The 16,204-nt window shown below is 38.4% G+C and overlaps 1 protein-coding gene across 2 annotated transcripts in view; it reads right to left on the bottom strand.

Annotated features, from left to right (window-relative positions):
- Window positions 1–16,204, bottom strand: part of LOC120777811 — a 178,162-nt gene that overhangs the window by 13,704 nt on the left and 148,254 nt on the right. Inside the window, exons 3-5 of one of the 2 annotated variants that reach the window (XM_040109348.1) lie at window positions 11,717–11,928; window positions 3,386–3,596; window positions 1,015–1,152 (exon numbers count right to left, since the gene is read on the bottom strand). In XM_040109348.1, the coding sequence (XP_039965282.1) occupies window positions 1,015–1,152; window positions 3,386–3,596; window positions 11,717–11,928 (561 nt within the window). The remainder of the gene's footprint in view (window positions 1–1,014; window positions 1,153–3,385; window positions 3,597–11,716; window positions 11,929–16,204) is intronic. The other variant, XM_040109347.1, reaches the window with a different exon arrangement.

Raw genomic sequence — 16,204 nt, forward strand, 5'->3', positions numbered from 1 at the left:
TGGTCTGAATCAATTTGACTTCACTTAATTCGTATATTTTTCCAAAAACAAAAATGTTAACATTATTAAACTAACAAAATTTTTTAAAATTTTAGTTTAAAAAAATTTATAAGAACCGGATGTAGACCTACCCTAAAGAAGCTTCTCGCAGCATCTGTGCTTAGTGCACATACTTGAGGAGTATTTACACAAGAGTGACTCAAACACTCCGAACCCATTGACGCCGGAGCGCCTGCACAAGCTGCAGTGCCGGGAAGCTCCACTCAAATTGAAGATAAGTCAACAAATGCCGCCAGTGCTCCACAAACACACTCCTAAGCACGGATGTTTGCACAAGTGCTCGAATATATGTGTGCGTGTGTGTGTGGTGGCAAATGCAGCACGACATCATTTAGGCGCACCCACACACACACAGCATTTGTGTATGTGTGTTTATGCGCAGCAGCAAATATTATTTCGTTAATGTTCAGGGAAGCCATAAGCATAAACATATCAAAGCAGCGCTCTGTGCTGCAACTTCAATCAACTTCAACCAAGTCAAAGTAAACAGGCAGCAACAAGCTTTCGGCTACATCAGCTGCAGTGTCTTCGTTTCGGCTCTTCGTAGCTAGTTAGGGAAATGTGTTGGTAATATATATTAGCGTAATTTGTGCATTAGTTGCGGCAACAGCTGTGCGCCGACGGCGCTCGATTGCAGCGTGCAACATGCTACACGCCACACGTCGCACGCGCTCTAATCTTAGCGTTGATCGACATGTGTTGCAAGCACTCATATGCGGCGGCGACCCACATTCGCTCAGGGCGCGCTCACACTGAAGCAAGGCCAAATTCTTATATAAATTTCAGCTGCAGGCAGTTAAACGGAATTGGTGCGCGGCGCTCGAGCAGTTAGTTTCGCCTTTTTGGCGTTGAATGGCTAATAATTCTAAGGGTGTTAGTGAGCGCAGGTGTGGCTGCTCTCAAGCCACGACGCTAGAACACATGATGTGTGGGTATGCATGGAGGAGTACCAACCGGCCACTGTTTGTATGTGCCCGAACATGCCCGCAAACTCGTCGTCGCTGGACTGGTAAATACGATCGGAACTTATGTAAAACGCATCGTCGCTGTAGTACTGCTGCAGCAGGCTGCTCGTCTCGTCGTCAATGGTGTCTAAATAAAAACAAAACAGAACAAAATAAACAAAAAAAGTCGTGCATAAAGTGAGTGCTCCGTAATGGTTATGATGATGGCGATGATGATGGTGATGAGGAAACTGTGTTGATGGCTGTGCCGTGAGTGCTTTCATGGCAACATATGTGGAAATTTCGACTAGAAATTGCCAGCTAAAGTACGAAAATATTTCATGGTTTGCGCAAATAAACAATAAATAAAAGTAATGTTGCTTATGAATTTTGAAAATAAAGGATAAGCAAGAATTCTTATATGTGTGTCTTTTCAATAACGTTTAGCTGAACAAGTTTTGTTTATTAACCGATTGAGTTTGCAAATTCTGCCATGGGTTTCAGCATATGCGATCTCCAAGCGGTCCAAAGCGTTCAACATCCTGCTCTCATGTGTGTATTTCCTTTCGAATTTTCGTTCAAATTTCGTTCTTGTGCAAATTGCGCTTCCGAGCTGCCATAAAAGTGTTAATGGCGAAGTTGCTTGTAACTCTGATACACAGACTGACTGCAGTTGCCATAACCGTTGCTGCTCATGTGAAGCATGATCAACATTGTTGCACATACGCATGCAAATACTAATAACTATGGCAAAAACTTTAATTTAGTCGTCGCCTTAGCAGCGCTCCTTGATTGCAGCATAAACAGCATAAACGCTGTACGAGCAGTAATCAAACTTTACACAGCTTCGCCAGCTTGAAAGCAGCGAGCGTAAAAAGTCAGCTATATGAATTCTAGCGATTCACACACACACACTGCGGCACTTGTCATTGTATTGTGACTTCAACATTTCCAAGTTGTTTTCACTTGTAACTTTATGCAAAACACGCGTGGTGCTCATTACAATAACAAAGACCGGGCACGCTAAGTATATAAATATTATTTATGCGACGGCCCACACAAAGTGTGTTTTTCGAGTTTGCATGTGTGTGTTTTTGTGCTCATGTGTTTGTGTGAGTGTGTGCGTGCGTATAAGAGCCTTAGTTGGCAACGAAACTCAGCTTCATTTCCAACTTTTGCTTGTTTTGCGTCACAATTATTACTTTTTATTTTTATTTTTGTTTTTGTTTTTGCTCTGTGCTGCAGTTGGTCTTTTGCAACTTCATCCATCCCACTGATGATGCTATTGTTGAGAAATGTTCGCTGTTCTACGTGCACTCGTGTGCGAGCATTTAAATATGTATATTTTGTTTATTTTATTTACAACTGCTGCTACAGTCGAGCGCAATTTTCATTGTAAATTTTGTTGAAATGTAATTTTATTTACATTGTTGTTGCATGCGCCGTGCGATGCGGGGGCGAAGTCGTCATCTTGTGTTCACAACGCTTTTTATGGTTGTCGCCTCATTAACCTGGAAATAAAAGTTACTCATACGCCACGGTGTTTCGTTGCAGAAAATGCGGTCATCAAAAGTTTGGCTCGAAGTGCTTGCTGCTTGCTGCATGCAAATACAAACAGAAATACAAGTGTGTTGTTTAAAGCGCGATAACTACAAATGTAATATATTTCAAGAGGTACACGATCCTTTGGGCCCACCCACAGCAAGTTGCGGCGACTAGTTTCGTTCACACTTCGTCCTTCGAAAACTCAAAATGGACGAAAAAAGCATGAATTCATAGTTGCAGCATTCGCGCACGATTTTATTAATTCACAAATTAAACTGTTTAACAAAAGCACACGAATATAAGTCGGCGCAGGATCGATTTTTTATGGCACGTTGCGTCTATGTTTGCTAGGAGTGCTACTGTCTTCATATTGAGTTAAGCCTATATGTAGCACATGCTGATATTTGTTGTTGCGTAATTAGTTCATATGCGCGCAGAGAATTCACAATGTTTATCATATAAATTTGTTTTTGTTTGCCGTTTAATTACTGGCGGCTTTAATGTGGTTCATTTAACATAATTGTTCATTATGGTTTCATTCAAAGAGCATATTTTTATTGGCTCTATTAGCCATGGGATTACATTAACGTTTCAAATGTGTATCACACATAAGTTGGTTTTTATTTAAATATAAAACGCAATTGCTTTTATCATTGCATATGGTGGCGGTGCCGCAGAGTGTGAGCAGAGCTCGATTTTTAAAATCGCTACAATAAATTTATACTCTTTCACATATGTATACACATACATATAGTATATAATATAAATGTATAAATATGCGCATTCGCTACTCATATATATGGAATAAGTTCAGGCGCCATTTTATTGCCACTTACCCACAATGTTTAAGTTAACTGAAAAGCTGCGCACCGGTTGGGTCGATATTTGGCACTCGTAGACGCCGGCATCGCGCTGCTGTGCCCATTTTATTTGCAGAGTCCATTCGTCGATATCACGATGGTAGGAAGTTTGAAACCGCTGATCTGTTGTGTATGTGTAGGTGCCCACGGTGAGGATGTGCAGGTCGCGGTGGCGTATCCAGGCAACCTGAAAGTGAATGCAAAGTGAAACAAAGCATTGGCATGAGGACACTTGGAAAAGCCTGAGGTAAAAATGTAGCAATTGATCAAAAAACGCACTCATTTGTCTCACTTAAAAAAAAAATTGTTGCCCCAAATATTCGTTAAAATTCAACACTCTAACCGTTTTACTGTGTTTATCTGCCCCAGAGTAAACAATCTCTCTGTCAATTAATTTGCATAAAAATAAAACGTGTAATCTGCAGGTAACTAATAACATAGAGTAATCAGAAGTACTCATTGCCAAATTAGTTTCTCTTTTTCTCTCTCTACCATACAGGGAAATTGAATTTCACATACATTTTGTTAAACAATTTTGCAGCAAAAATGTAGAACACTTTCATTGCCAACAACTCAACGCCTGTGTGGCAACCTACATTCAAGTTGAGGTTACGAAAACCGCATTTCTTAGAGTGCAAGCTTATGTAATGCTTCTCACATGAGATTCAAAGCACACACACTGATATCATTTAACGTAGATTAATGCAGTAAAATTCATTTTCTTACTAACAGTACTTTACCTACATGTCTATGTGTGCCATTGTAACACTAGGGCAACACTAGGTCGTTACTAGTTTGCACTGAGGGAATCTTAGCGGGGAATATTTAAGTGCGAAGCATAAATAATTGAAAATCAATTATTTATTAAAAAATATGTGTTTGATAAAATAAAAAGTGAGAGATTTCTAAGAAAAAATATACAATACTTTTGCCTTTGCATTGAATGAGCTTTTGTTTCGCGGTGAGTCGTAATCGCTACAAGTTCTGAAGGAAGGTCGTCTTTCTGAACTAAACTAAACGCTTTCAAAGCAAATTTCTCTGCCACTTCTCGAACGGTGGTGCTTTGATTTTTCAACGCTGTCCCCCAACTTTATGGCAAGAACGACCCTTACTGCATGTGTTTTCAACCTTCCACAGTTCTTGCTAGGTGGTTCATATCCCATGGCACTGTATGGAATACGTCATGAGTGACAGAGTTTTTTTAAGGGCTTACATGGACTTGCGCGTTTCAAAAAATCGATTTTTTTATTATCTTATTAAATTCTAAAACACCTCTTGAATATTGCCCAAAATTTTCAAGTTGATCCGTGTAATAGTTTCGTAGATACAGTCTTGAGAGCTTGTGCGCTCGAGGCTACCCAGGCTAAGAGTGCCGTCTTTAGACGCGTTTTTCTCGAAACTGTGTTTTTGAAGTCGGTTGGCAAGATTTTTGGAGAGCTACTCAACCAGTCTTTATGAAATTTTACACAGGTCTTTGAGATACGGTTCTTAAGGCTGGGCGAAGATCTTTTTTTTCAAATGCAACTACTTCGTCCAAGTTCTAAGTTAAGGTTTTAACTAAAACGTCGCAATGGCCGAGTTTAATTTTTTTTTTTCCAAAAATTTCGGAATTTCTTGTTTATAGTGTATGTTTGTAACAATGAAATTATAATAGAATATTTAGTTTTTTATTAAAAAAAAAATATGTTGAAAGAAGGCTGTTTTTTACCCAAAGGAACTCATGCAACCCGTTGAGTCAAAATCTATGAAGATCTTCATTTGCAGAACTAACACAACAGCACTTTATAAAATCCATACAGAATGGAAGCGATCGTGAAACTAACGAAGCAGTGCTCTGCAAATTCAAACTTGGTTCACTCTCTTCCAAGATTCCACAGATACTAAATTGTTTGGAAACTAAATAGAAAACACTCAGACACAACTTCAGGAAGGAGAAATTTCTTGAAATTTGTTCTAACATTAGTTTCCGCTTTCATATATTAACATACAGCTCCTCTCAATGTCTACTCAATTAAGTTAATTGCTTATATTTTTAGTTCTATTATTCTCTAATGTGCTGTTTGAGTCATGCATGAACCACCCTAATGTTACAAACAAGCCCTGCAAATCCACTTCACTTACTAGAGCACAGAGCGTAATTCTCTGAGATAAATGTGCCGGAGAGCTGATGATATTCGGACAATTATTTATAACCCAAAATGTTTCCATTACAAAAACATACATCTTTCGATAATCCACACACACACGCACGCGCATATGGCACAGAAACGATAGCCACATCAGATTAAACATTCAAGCGTGGAGTTGTACAAGGGCACTTGTGTGTGAAGGAACACCTCCCAGGCTCTGCGTGTGTGTGTGTGCTGAAGGTGTGTTGGTGGCTGGCACTTTCGCTTAGCTGGGCAAAAGTACATGGAAATGTATGTCGGTGCAACATATTTCAAGTGTTTAATGTAATTGTTATGCGAAACCACCAATGTAGTTCGAATGAATTCAAAGAGAATTCGAGAAAAACTATTGTGTGTAATACATGGACTAAATTTTTGAGAATTGAACATTTAAACGTTTTGGTGTGAATACGATTTTGATATTAATTTTTGGTTACATGCTTCTGCATATGTGTGTGTGAGAAATGTCTATTGACATTTTTTGGCTTCTTGGAGTAAAATCCTTTCTCAGGTTGGCAAAAAATGGTATGCCCACGTTTTGTCATTTTTCCGCTAGAGACATTATTCCAGCAGTAGTCAAGTAATTTTCACAGGCTTCTCTTGAAGCTAACTTTACTCCATTAAAGGCACTTCTGCATTGACCGAAGTAAATGGCAGTCCGATGGTGCAAGGTCAAAGCTTTACGGTGGATGCTGTAAAACTTCCCAGCCAAGCTCTCCCAGTTTTGCAGAGTCATCAAAAATGTGTTGTCTTTCTGTTGATCAGTTCTAGCCGTCTTTTTCGACTGCTTACTTCAATCTCATAAGTAAAATGTAGAATCAATCGTTTGACCAGCTCGAGCAGCTCATAGTGAATGATGCCTTTCCAATCCCACCAAACACTCAGAACAATCTTTCGAGGCGTCTATCCTGGCCAAATGGTCGCAATTGTTGTGCTTCACCACGCTTGAACCATGATCATTTTCGCACATTATTGTCGTATTTCATCCACTTTTCGTCTCCTGTTACCATTCGCTTCAGAAATAATTCGATTTCATTTCGTTTCAGGAAAGAATCGCTGATGTTAATTCGGTGCATTAAATTTCTCACAGACAATTCATTTGGTACTCAAACATAGAACTTCTTTTCGTAGCCAGCCTTTGTAAATGATTCAAAACCGTTTGATAATGAACGCTAAGTTTTTAGCGATGACATGGCTGCTCATGTGATGTTCGAGGTCAATTTTTTCAATAATTTCATATATGTACTATACCAGAGCGAGGTGCAAATTTCACATCGAAATTTCCAGAACGGAAGCGAGCGAACCATTGTTGTGCTACACGAACTGATACAGCATAGTCTCCGTTAACTTAACAAATTTCGTTGGTGGCTGCGTGACATTCTTCCCTTTTTATACAAAAATTTCAAAGTGTAGCGAATTTCTTCATTATTTTCGCTCATTATTGAACAGCTGTAATTTTTTTTTCACATTTCCCGATTTTAATTTCGAACAATATATGGTATGACACAATGCAATAGGTAGCTGGAGATATACGACTGCATCGACATCTATTGACAAAATACGAAAATACTTTTTCGACTACCCAATATATTGGTTAGCTTAAAAAAAATATTATAAAATATTTAAAAAATAAGTGAAGAAGAACAAAATATTGTATAATGTTACGATGCCATTGAGGAGCTGCCACCCAAGTCAAAAGACCTTACCATTTCTCTTTTCAAAACAGCTAAGCAAAAACATTTAAAAAATGAATGGCGTGCCAACTTTTATGTATAGAGACCGGATAACACGTGTACTTTTAGGACAACTGTGCAATCACGCCTCTCTTACCCATTTCAGCTAGCTAACATATCCTTTACCGCTACTCGAAAAAATAATAAACAGATTTGCCCACTCACTTGGCACTGCAGGCGTAGTCGCTGGAGTTTGCACAGCTTTCGGCTTCAAGCACCACGCACCGGCGACGAAGAGCATTGGTGAAAATGAGCAGTGCAGCTGCTGACCTGCCAGTGAAAGACAAACGCACACACTTACACTTGCATGTAGCCTCGCACACCTTCGCCTAACCCCCCTGCAGCTGCATGCCAAAAGGCTTAAGACACAAGTGCCGCACTTTATGTCACATCATAAATCTTATACAGCATTCGTGCGCACTTAAGTGCTGGCTGGCAGCCACGACGGCGCTCTTGGCGCTGCCACCCCGCACTGGCTGGGTGCAGCATCGGTCCTGAGTCGCCAGAAGCGCGAACTGCCACACACTTGTTTCGGTCGCCGCTTCGGGCGGTGCGGACGGTGGTGAGAACAAACGACGCCAAGAGACTGCGGGGCGTGGATGCATGTATGCAGCTGAGTGCAGGTGCGAGAATGAGTCCGTGGCAGGAAATGAAGGAAAAATTGCTACAGACTCTCGGAAGCTGCTCGCCAGTGGCGGATCTGTTTGAGTATTCAGTCAACTTAAGGTGATCGGTTTAATATGAAAATGTTTTTGCGACGCACATTAAATCAACGAATCAGTCATGATATTGAGGTGTTTGGAAATAGAGCTATTTCTGGTTCATTCTGTCAAGAAAGGATCAAACTTCAATAAATGTTAACAATAATAATATTATGATCCACCCGAAATTAGCTTTAGTCAAATTTCGCTCTTTTCTCACCCTCTGAGTTTGATAGTTTTATTCAACGACGCCTCTTTTTGTAGCTACTTTCTCAGGTGACAATGTCACTGGCAATGCTCCTTTCTTTAATGGCATGAAGAATTGCTCCGAAACAAGTTGTTATTTTTAGCCTTTTGCTCTTTTTGCACAATTTTCCACACAAACTGGTGTTGTTATTGTTGTTGGGTACGTAGTTGGCACATGTGGTGCGACTGTTGTTTACCTTGCTGCTCCATTGTATTACGATTTGGATTTTCGGCTGTCGATTCTTGAAATATTTCGTTGGCGTTTTGGCAAGCAGCACGTTCTGCTCGCAGACGCTCACCGCTCACGCCATTTTGTATTTGCGTAAACGCGAGACGGCACGACGTCGTGTGTTATTTCCCTTATTCGTAGTCACTGCAAGTTCGGTACAATGTAACGATTGTGACAAATGACACAAAGGGCACGTGATTTGGCAGCCGACGGAAGAGTTTCCGATTTATCAGTGTGGGGGCGCCAAGGTCTCTATTTGGTTGTGTTTTCTATTATTGGATGTGGGAGCAAGTGCGAAATCTTGATCGGATTGTGTGTTGATTCTTTAACAATTTTGAAGCAAGCATTCCAATTCTTTTACACGGAAATCAGTTTTACACGAAAAAGACCAGAGAACTCTTTTCTCATACTCTTTTCTGAAAGGGAATACTTTTAAGGAGCTTCAAATCTTCAGGCTGAGAATAGAGAACATTAAACTTAATAGAAGGAGGGGCCACACCCATTTTTTTTTAAATTTTTTTTGCCCATTGGTGCCGTTTGCTACTACGATCCCCTATGCCAGATTAGATTTTTATTTCTTAATTTTGTGTTTGGTCATGGTACTTTATACTTTTTTGGTTAATGGCGTCCTGTGGGCAAGGCAGAGGTCCGAAGAAGCTCATCTAGGTATTCGTTTTTAATTTTTTGACAAGCAAAAGACAAAAGCGCGTACCAAGTTTGATCAAAATATTTCACTTTTTACTCAAGTTACAGCTTGCACGGACGGACGGACAGACAGACACCCGCATTTCAACTCGTCTTTTCATCCTGATCATTTATATATGCAATTTCAGATAAATTTATCCATTGAACCTGAGAGATCGTTGGTGTCGTTTTGAAAAGACAGTTGGCGCCTAACCAATTTGCAAGCCGGTAGAGCAAATATAGGTATATAGGTTTTAAGTTTCGTCCACAGCTCAAACCGATCCAGCTGCTACGACACTAATACGACTACAACTTCGGAAATAATTTGAATTTCGAAAAACCTTTTGTAGGCATATTCTTGAATAATTAAACTTTAAGAACATAATCCATACAGAGTGATTTTTTCTCCTTGTTTTTGCCTCTGCATGCGAAGGTCGTTTTAAGCCACATTAAATTTCAAATACGTCATGCATTTGTTTTTGGAAAATGGGTATAAAGTGAGCGTGGATTAGTTTTAATCTTTTTGCGTTGAACACCGAAAATAACTTTAAATTAGTTTGTTTATTTTCAAACATGTTCGGCTAACCGGAATAAATTAAAAAGTCAACGAGTGAAAGAAGTAAAACCCAAAAGGTAAATTAAATGCAAATGGAAAAGGGCCAAAGGCCAAACGGCAAACAGACTTTGATGCGCACAGTTTGAAGACGAAAAACCGAAAGGAAAAACGCAGACAAAGTTGGCATACATTTGTGAACTCTCCGGAAATATTGTGGCTCACTTGAATTCTGCTGTAGAGAACACTGAAAGTGCACAATATAAGGCAAGCATGTAATTGTGTATGTAAATAACGGACCGCATAGGTTTCCCGGTTGTTTTTCATTTTTAGTTTGTGTGTAGGTGTGCTTTCATAAAAGGGGCTAACAGCCTCGGCAAATTAAAAGATAAACAAACTAACTTTCTACTTTTGAAATCAATAACAGATAAGACAAATAATGCCATTTGTTACACAAAAGAAAAAAGTCGGACTTTTTATCGGCAATTCTTGGGCAATAAAAACTATTTCCAACTCAGTAAACAAATTTTAATTTAGGTCTCACATGTAGACATATGTGTGGAAATGAAATTATTTAGCACGTTTGGTCAGTACTTGGCTCAAATTTGAACACAACATCAATAAGCAGTCAACCTTTTGTGGAAAATCATATGTCAGTTTATATAAGAATGTTTGGGAAAGATAATAACGGTGTAATTGGAGCGTACAAGCAAGTACTATATAAGGTGCAACATTTTGTAAAAGAATTAAGTATATTTTCTTTCAAGAATATCTCCTGTATGATGTTTTAAAAAGACATCTCAGCAGGATATTGATATTGGCCGCTTTAAGAGAACGCGCTGCCGAAGGCCAGCTCCTTCGGCAGTTTATTCTGTATGCATGTGTAACATGAAGCCGCAAAATTTCTTATGAATCAATCAAAATGTCGCATATACATGAGTATACATTTTCGTTAAGGTAGCGAAATGTGGGGAGGTTGTCACCGAACACAGGCACCCTGCTGTCTTTCTTGGTGCCTGCGCATAAATTAGGTTTTAACAACAGCTTGCCGCTTTTCCTGAAATGTGTTCGGCTTGCGGGCTTTGGTTTGTCGCAGACTCAAAATGTTACATATTTTGTTGTTGTAGGTGTGTTTACAATTTGTTTCTGCGGTTTTGAGTCCTCAAGCTACGGCAACGTTGTCATAGAGGCATATGTTTAAGGGGAAGAATTGTTGCCATCTTTGCTGTAATTCATCATATTTTTCTATTTCCTGAATAATTTTACTTCAAGTTTAATTTCCGGAATTTGCTTTGAAGATTTTTAAATACCGCGCAGTATGTGGCACAAATTTAATTCATCTTTCTTAACAAAGACAGTTGAGTTGAAGTAATTTAAAGTGCTCACCCTCCTTCGAATTGCCTCTGGTCAGGGTTAAAGCAATAACTTTTTCATAATTACTAAAGTGTTGGCTGAAGGGTTAAAAAATTAGTGGTTTTGGTTCTACGTGGTATGATACAATGTGATTGATAGCACTGGAGATATACGACATCTATTGACAAAATACGAAAAGACTTTTTCGACTACCCAATAATATTAAAATAAAAAAATTAAAATTCGAAGTTTCCAAATTTCATCCCTGAAATGTTATTGAAGACATTATTATATGCTTACTTCTAATAAAGAATGCTTCTTCCGTTTAATTTTAAGCCTGCTTCGGGCCTCTTCAAATCAGCCCACTACAGCACCAACTGACCGATCAAACGCAGGATAAAGATCTTTTCATAACCTTTTTTGCTATAAGAAATACACCGGTGAAGGGTATTATAGTTTCGGTGCAGTCAATGTTAACGTTTTTTTTTTCTTTTAAGAAAACTTTGAGGTTGTTAAAGTAGCAAACCTTTTCTGTTTGTCCTGTCAGCATCTGTCCATTTAGGAGTTGTTTGGAAGAGCATTTTATCAGGCTAACAGTTGTTTGGTAATAAGGTGAATAAAAATAAACATATGTACTCACTGTCTTGTTCCCCAAATGTTTGACACGACATCCCAAATATGCTGATTTGCCCACGAGCGATGTTATGTTCTTCGGCATCGTCAGATCAAAAAATGGTTCGTTCCATCTGTGGCCATGCGGGTAGTGCAACGGTGGCATGTGTGTTGGTTTTGCGTCTAAATTATTGTGATTGTTGTTGTTAACTGACAATCGTTGATAGCACATTGTCAGACCTGAAACGAAGACATCGAAAATGCGGCGTTTAGTCGAATGAAATAATAACGAAATGACATTTATAAACGGATATAGCGCCTGTATCATCAAAAAAAGCGAATTTGTGGCTTTTATTGCTTATGCATATGTGTATTAATATAGAATAAAATTTTCAGCTTCGGCTTTTAGGTATAACCAATATATAACCCATATATAACTAGAATATAACGTATATATAACCATTTTATAACCAAATTTTATGCTACATATAAAATTTTCAGCTTCCGCTTTCAAATATAACCAATATGATATATAACCAATATATAACCATTGTATAACTGATACATAACCAAAACTCAATTTTTTTTTCAATATGAGTGATTTCTTTTATCGTGTTTCCAGCAGAATACTTTGTATATATGAATATACCGTTGAGCATGCATACACCTACATATATCAGATGTGCGCATGCACTCTGAACCTCGTAGGACTGAATAGTTTAGTGATGGCTCCATTATTAATGCCTCATTAAGGTTTTCGCAATTTATTTTAATTAAAATTTCGTAAAATATAAATTTGTCGCATATAAAATGTACGAAAAGCAATAAATGTGCATTTAATTGCAAGCTGCCTTTAACTATATGCGTTTGCTAAAGGGTGTTCTTTTTGGAGATACAAGAATTTCTGAAAGAAATGAAATAAGAGACTGAAAAATTAATTAATTAAATATTGCCTTATAAGTTCGGAAATATTGTGGGTCCTGAGAAGAGCATATTGTTGGCTTAATTTTGCAGATAAAAAAAGGAAGATCAGCCGAGGGATCAAATCTCATAACTTAAAAAGGCTTTGAAACCCAATTTGCTGCTCTATGTCGAGACACATTAAACCACATTATACAGTTTTTTCGATCGTCCGTCGATGGATTTTGTTGACCAAAACCTGAAGAGAACGCACGCATATGGTTGAGGCCTGCAAACACATGTGCTAACTCTGACAGCTGTTCTGACATCTATACCTCTAGAAAATACTGCACCTTTAATAAAACACCCTTTATGTAGATATATGTTCAGTCCAGCGCCATGCGATGAACGTACCGTTATCCATTGAGCAGATCATTACAGGCTAAGCAGAACTACTGTTAAACGACACTTTGATACACAAACATACGGATTATCTATGCAGTATGTTCACTATGTGAGCGTGTGTGTGTGTGTGACCGATAGAAAAAGTGTAAAATTATCACATGTCGGAAAATATTTGCATAATTAAAAAACTGACACACGAATGGTTTAAAACAAACATGTTGATGCACTATTAAGCACACACATATCGATGCATACTAATTAGTTTGGTTTAAATAGTTAATTGCTATTACGGTTATTGTCCACGGGTTATGTAATCCTTTGAATTTCATCCGATTCAACTAAATACACATGTATGTGTTCATGTTCAGTTACCAACTATAGCAACAAAAACAATACCTGTAGGCAAGGTAAAAATATTTAATTTATTTGAGGTTTTTTGTTTGTTAAGAAATTGAAAATGTTCGTGGACATAGCTAACCTATAAATCAATTGACGTGGTTAACCCAAACTGTAAACAAAATGACGCATTTTAACTTTTATGTAAAATTCTAATAAAATATAAGTAAGTAAGTAAAACATATAATTATTTATAATTGCTCACAGCAAAAACTTTAGAGTGTGTTTTAAACTTCTGCGAATCATAGATGCCCAAATATTTAGGTATCAACAAAGAGCGAGGCCGCCACCATCACTTTATAGAAACCTCTCTTACATAAACTTACAGTACATACGAGATCTCTAAGAACAAAAATTGTCTATAAATCCAAGAGCTAGTGGGATCTACGACCTATTGGGTATATCATTTTGTACAAATCCAGGGAAGAGTTTCATATTAAAAGAGTCAACTGACCAACTTTGCATGTTATATTTCCATTTACACTAAAGTATCCGAAACCCTGAAAATGTTAATAAGATCAAACTTTAAAAAGTCATATTTCTGATCTTTTTTCGAAAAATAAATGTTCAAACAGAGTAAGCCAATTTCTGCTAAATTTCATTTTTCAATTCTGAGCCCTTAAACGCTAATAGTCATGTTCGGCACGTAGCGTGGAAGCGAAATATATGTACACCGAATTGCACCTAATTCAATTGGTGGAAGCGGCTAGCATAGTTTTAGAGAAATAAGTAAATATGTTCGTGCGAACAGTCACGAGCTGCTGAAAAGCTCCCGTCGGAAAATCAAAACTTGAATGGATTTGAGGATTTATTTGCAAAAATGCCTGGCTGATACAATTTAATTTATAAATATGTAAAGTAAATATATATAAAATATTTAATTGAATAACGGTTTTCAAACAAACATGATTTAGTAAAATAAGGGAATTGCCAAATAACGTTTGATCAGAATTCGTCGATGACTAAACTAAACTTGACAGCTTTTCAAGGCGGAATTATTTCAGGGCCCGGCCTTGAATGTTGTTGTTGTAACGGGAAATCAATCCTAGTTAGGATGGTAAGGATTAGATAAGTTGTTATCGACGTCATCCAACGGTAGGCCCAGGAAACAGGGTCGGACCATAGGAAGAACGGTGTCAGATGGGTAGGGCTAGCAGGGCATGCAAAGAGATGGCTAATGTCTTGCGGCGACTCATTGTACGCTGAACATATGTTTAGTATGTCAGGGTCTAGTCTGGATTAGAAGTTTAACCTACTACAATACTACAGTTTCCAGAACGAAGCTGCAACTTGAGCTCTTCGTCTGCAATGGGTGGTGGTTTGAATCCAATTACGCCATTCACTGAGAGTGAGTCGGAGAAGGTGTTAACGGCTCCACTGCGAATGACGGTCGGTGTATGTCTGGTCGGCATAATGCTTCATGTCGTCGACGCAGTTGAGAAAGGGCCTCTTGATGCTCTTAGGAGGCGATTTCGCTCCAAGCAGTTGACTGCAGGGATGATTTCTTCGAAAGCACCTCAGCAGAAACTGCTTGGAGAGGATGCTCCTTAACTGGGAGCATACGCGCCTCACTGTGCAGGTGTTCGATGGTAGACATCAAAAGGCATCCTATCGTAGTCCGGAGTGCAGAATTCTGATATATCTGTAGCTTCCGCGTCTGTGTTTCACTGCAACCAAGCGACCATATTGGTGCGGCATAGAACCGGCCGGTCTATTGCCTCGTGTGTTGCTAACAACGTTTTTTTTTTGCTCTTTCCCCATGTGCTGCCGGCTAGTGACTTGAGGATTTTGTTGCGGCTCTGTACTTTGGCAAAAATCGCGGTCGTCTGAGGAATGAAGTCACACCTAAAATCTAAGAAACATTGACAGTCGCCATCTGAACCCCATCGACTGCAATAGTAAGGTCAAGTGGATGAAGGTGTATCCAGTTTTTGAGTATAGTCGCTGTGTATTTAGTGGGGAAGAGTGTTAGGTTCCTAGCAGCGAGAAAGCGAGAAGCTTCGGAGGAATATCCGTTTACGTTTCGGAGATTTAACCCTGGTAAAATTTTAGTATAAGGGCTAAAATTGAGCCCAATGCTCAAGTGAGCTAATATTTAGCAATTTAAGCGATAATGAGCAGCCAAAGAATTACACGTTTGTATAATCTGTAAAAGCGTATATACATATGTGAATACATACTGCTTCTATTGCATTGTGAAGTATATTACAACAGTAAATATATTCATTTAAAAATGCTTAAATTCGGCTCTGGGCTTACGTACAAACAAGACAGTTTCTCGTTAGTTTCGAGTCAACCAGTGCGAACCAGAAGGCGATGGCGAAAATCAAGTTATTTTCGTATAATTTAATCTCGCATTTATATTTCTATAATAGTGGAAGAGTCGCAAAATGGCATATTGGGTTAAATGAGCGCCCCGTGACAATATTGCAATAAGTCAGCTGTCTTTCATTAATCGTGCTCTTTTTTCTATATGTATTTAAAGAATTCCTCTTAAGATAAAGAAATAAATCAATTTTATACTTAAATGTACTTAATCTTTTCATTTTACAGCGAAACAACCAAAATGCGAGAAAGGAGTAAACAGCTGATTTTTTTTTGTGACAAATTGCCACGATCTCGCATAGTTGCAATTTTTCGCAAAATAAATGGCGTATGAAAAAAGTGTACCTCTGCTGTGTTTGTTGTAAGAGATGTTTTTGTTGTTTTCGATAGTTTTGGGAGCCAAACGGAGATAAGAGAGCTATGCTGTGAGCACCGCTGCTACAGATAACGTTAGAGATTACTTCGAAACTGTAACGTTTTTTTCTGAAAT

Source organism: Bactrocera tryoni, chromosome 5, assembly GCF_016617805.1.
Source record: "Bactrocera tryoni isolate S06 chromosome 5, CSIRO_BtryS06_freeze2, whole genome shotgun sequence".
Classification (NCBI taxonomy): Eukaryota; Metazoa; Arthropoda; class Insecta; order Diptera; family Tephritidae; genus Bactrocera; species Bactrocera tryoni.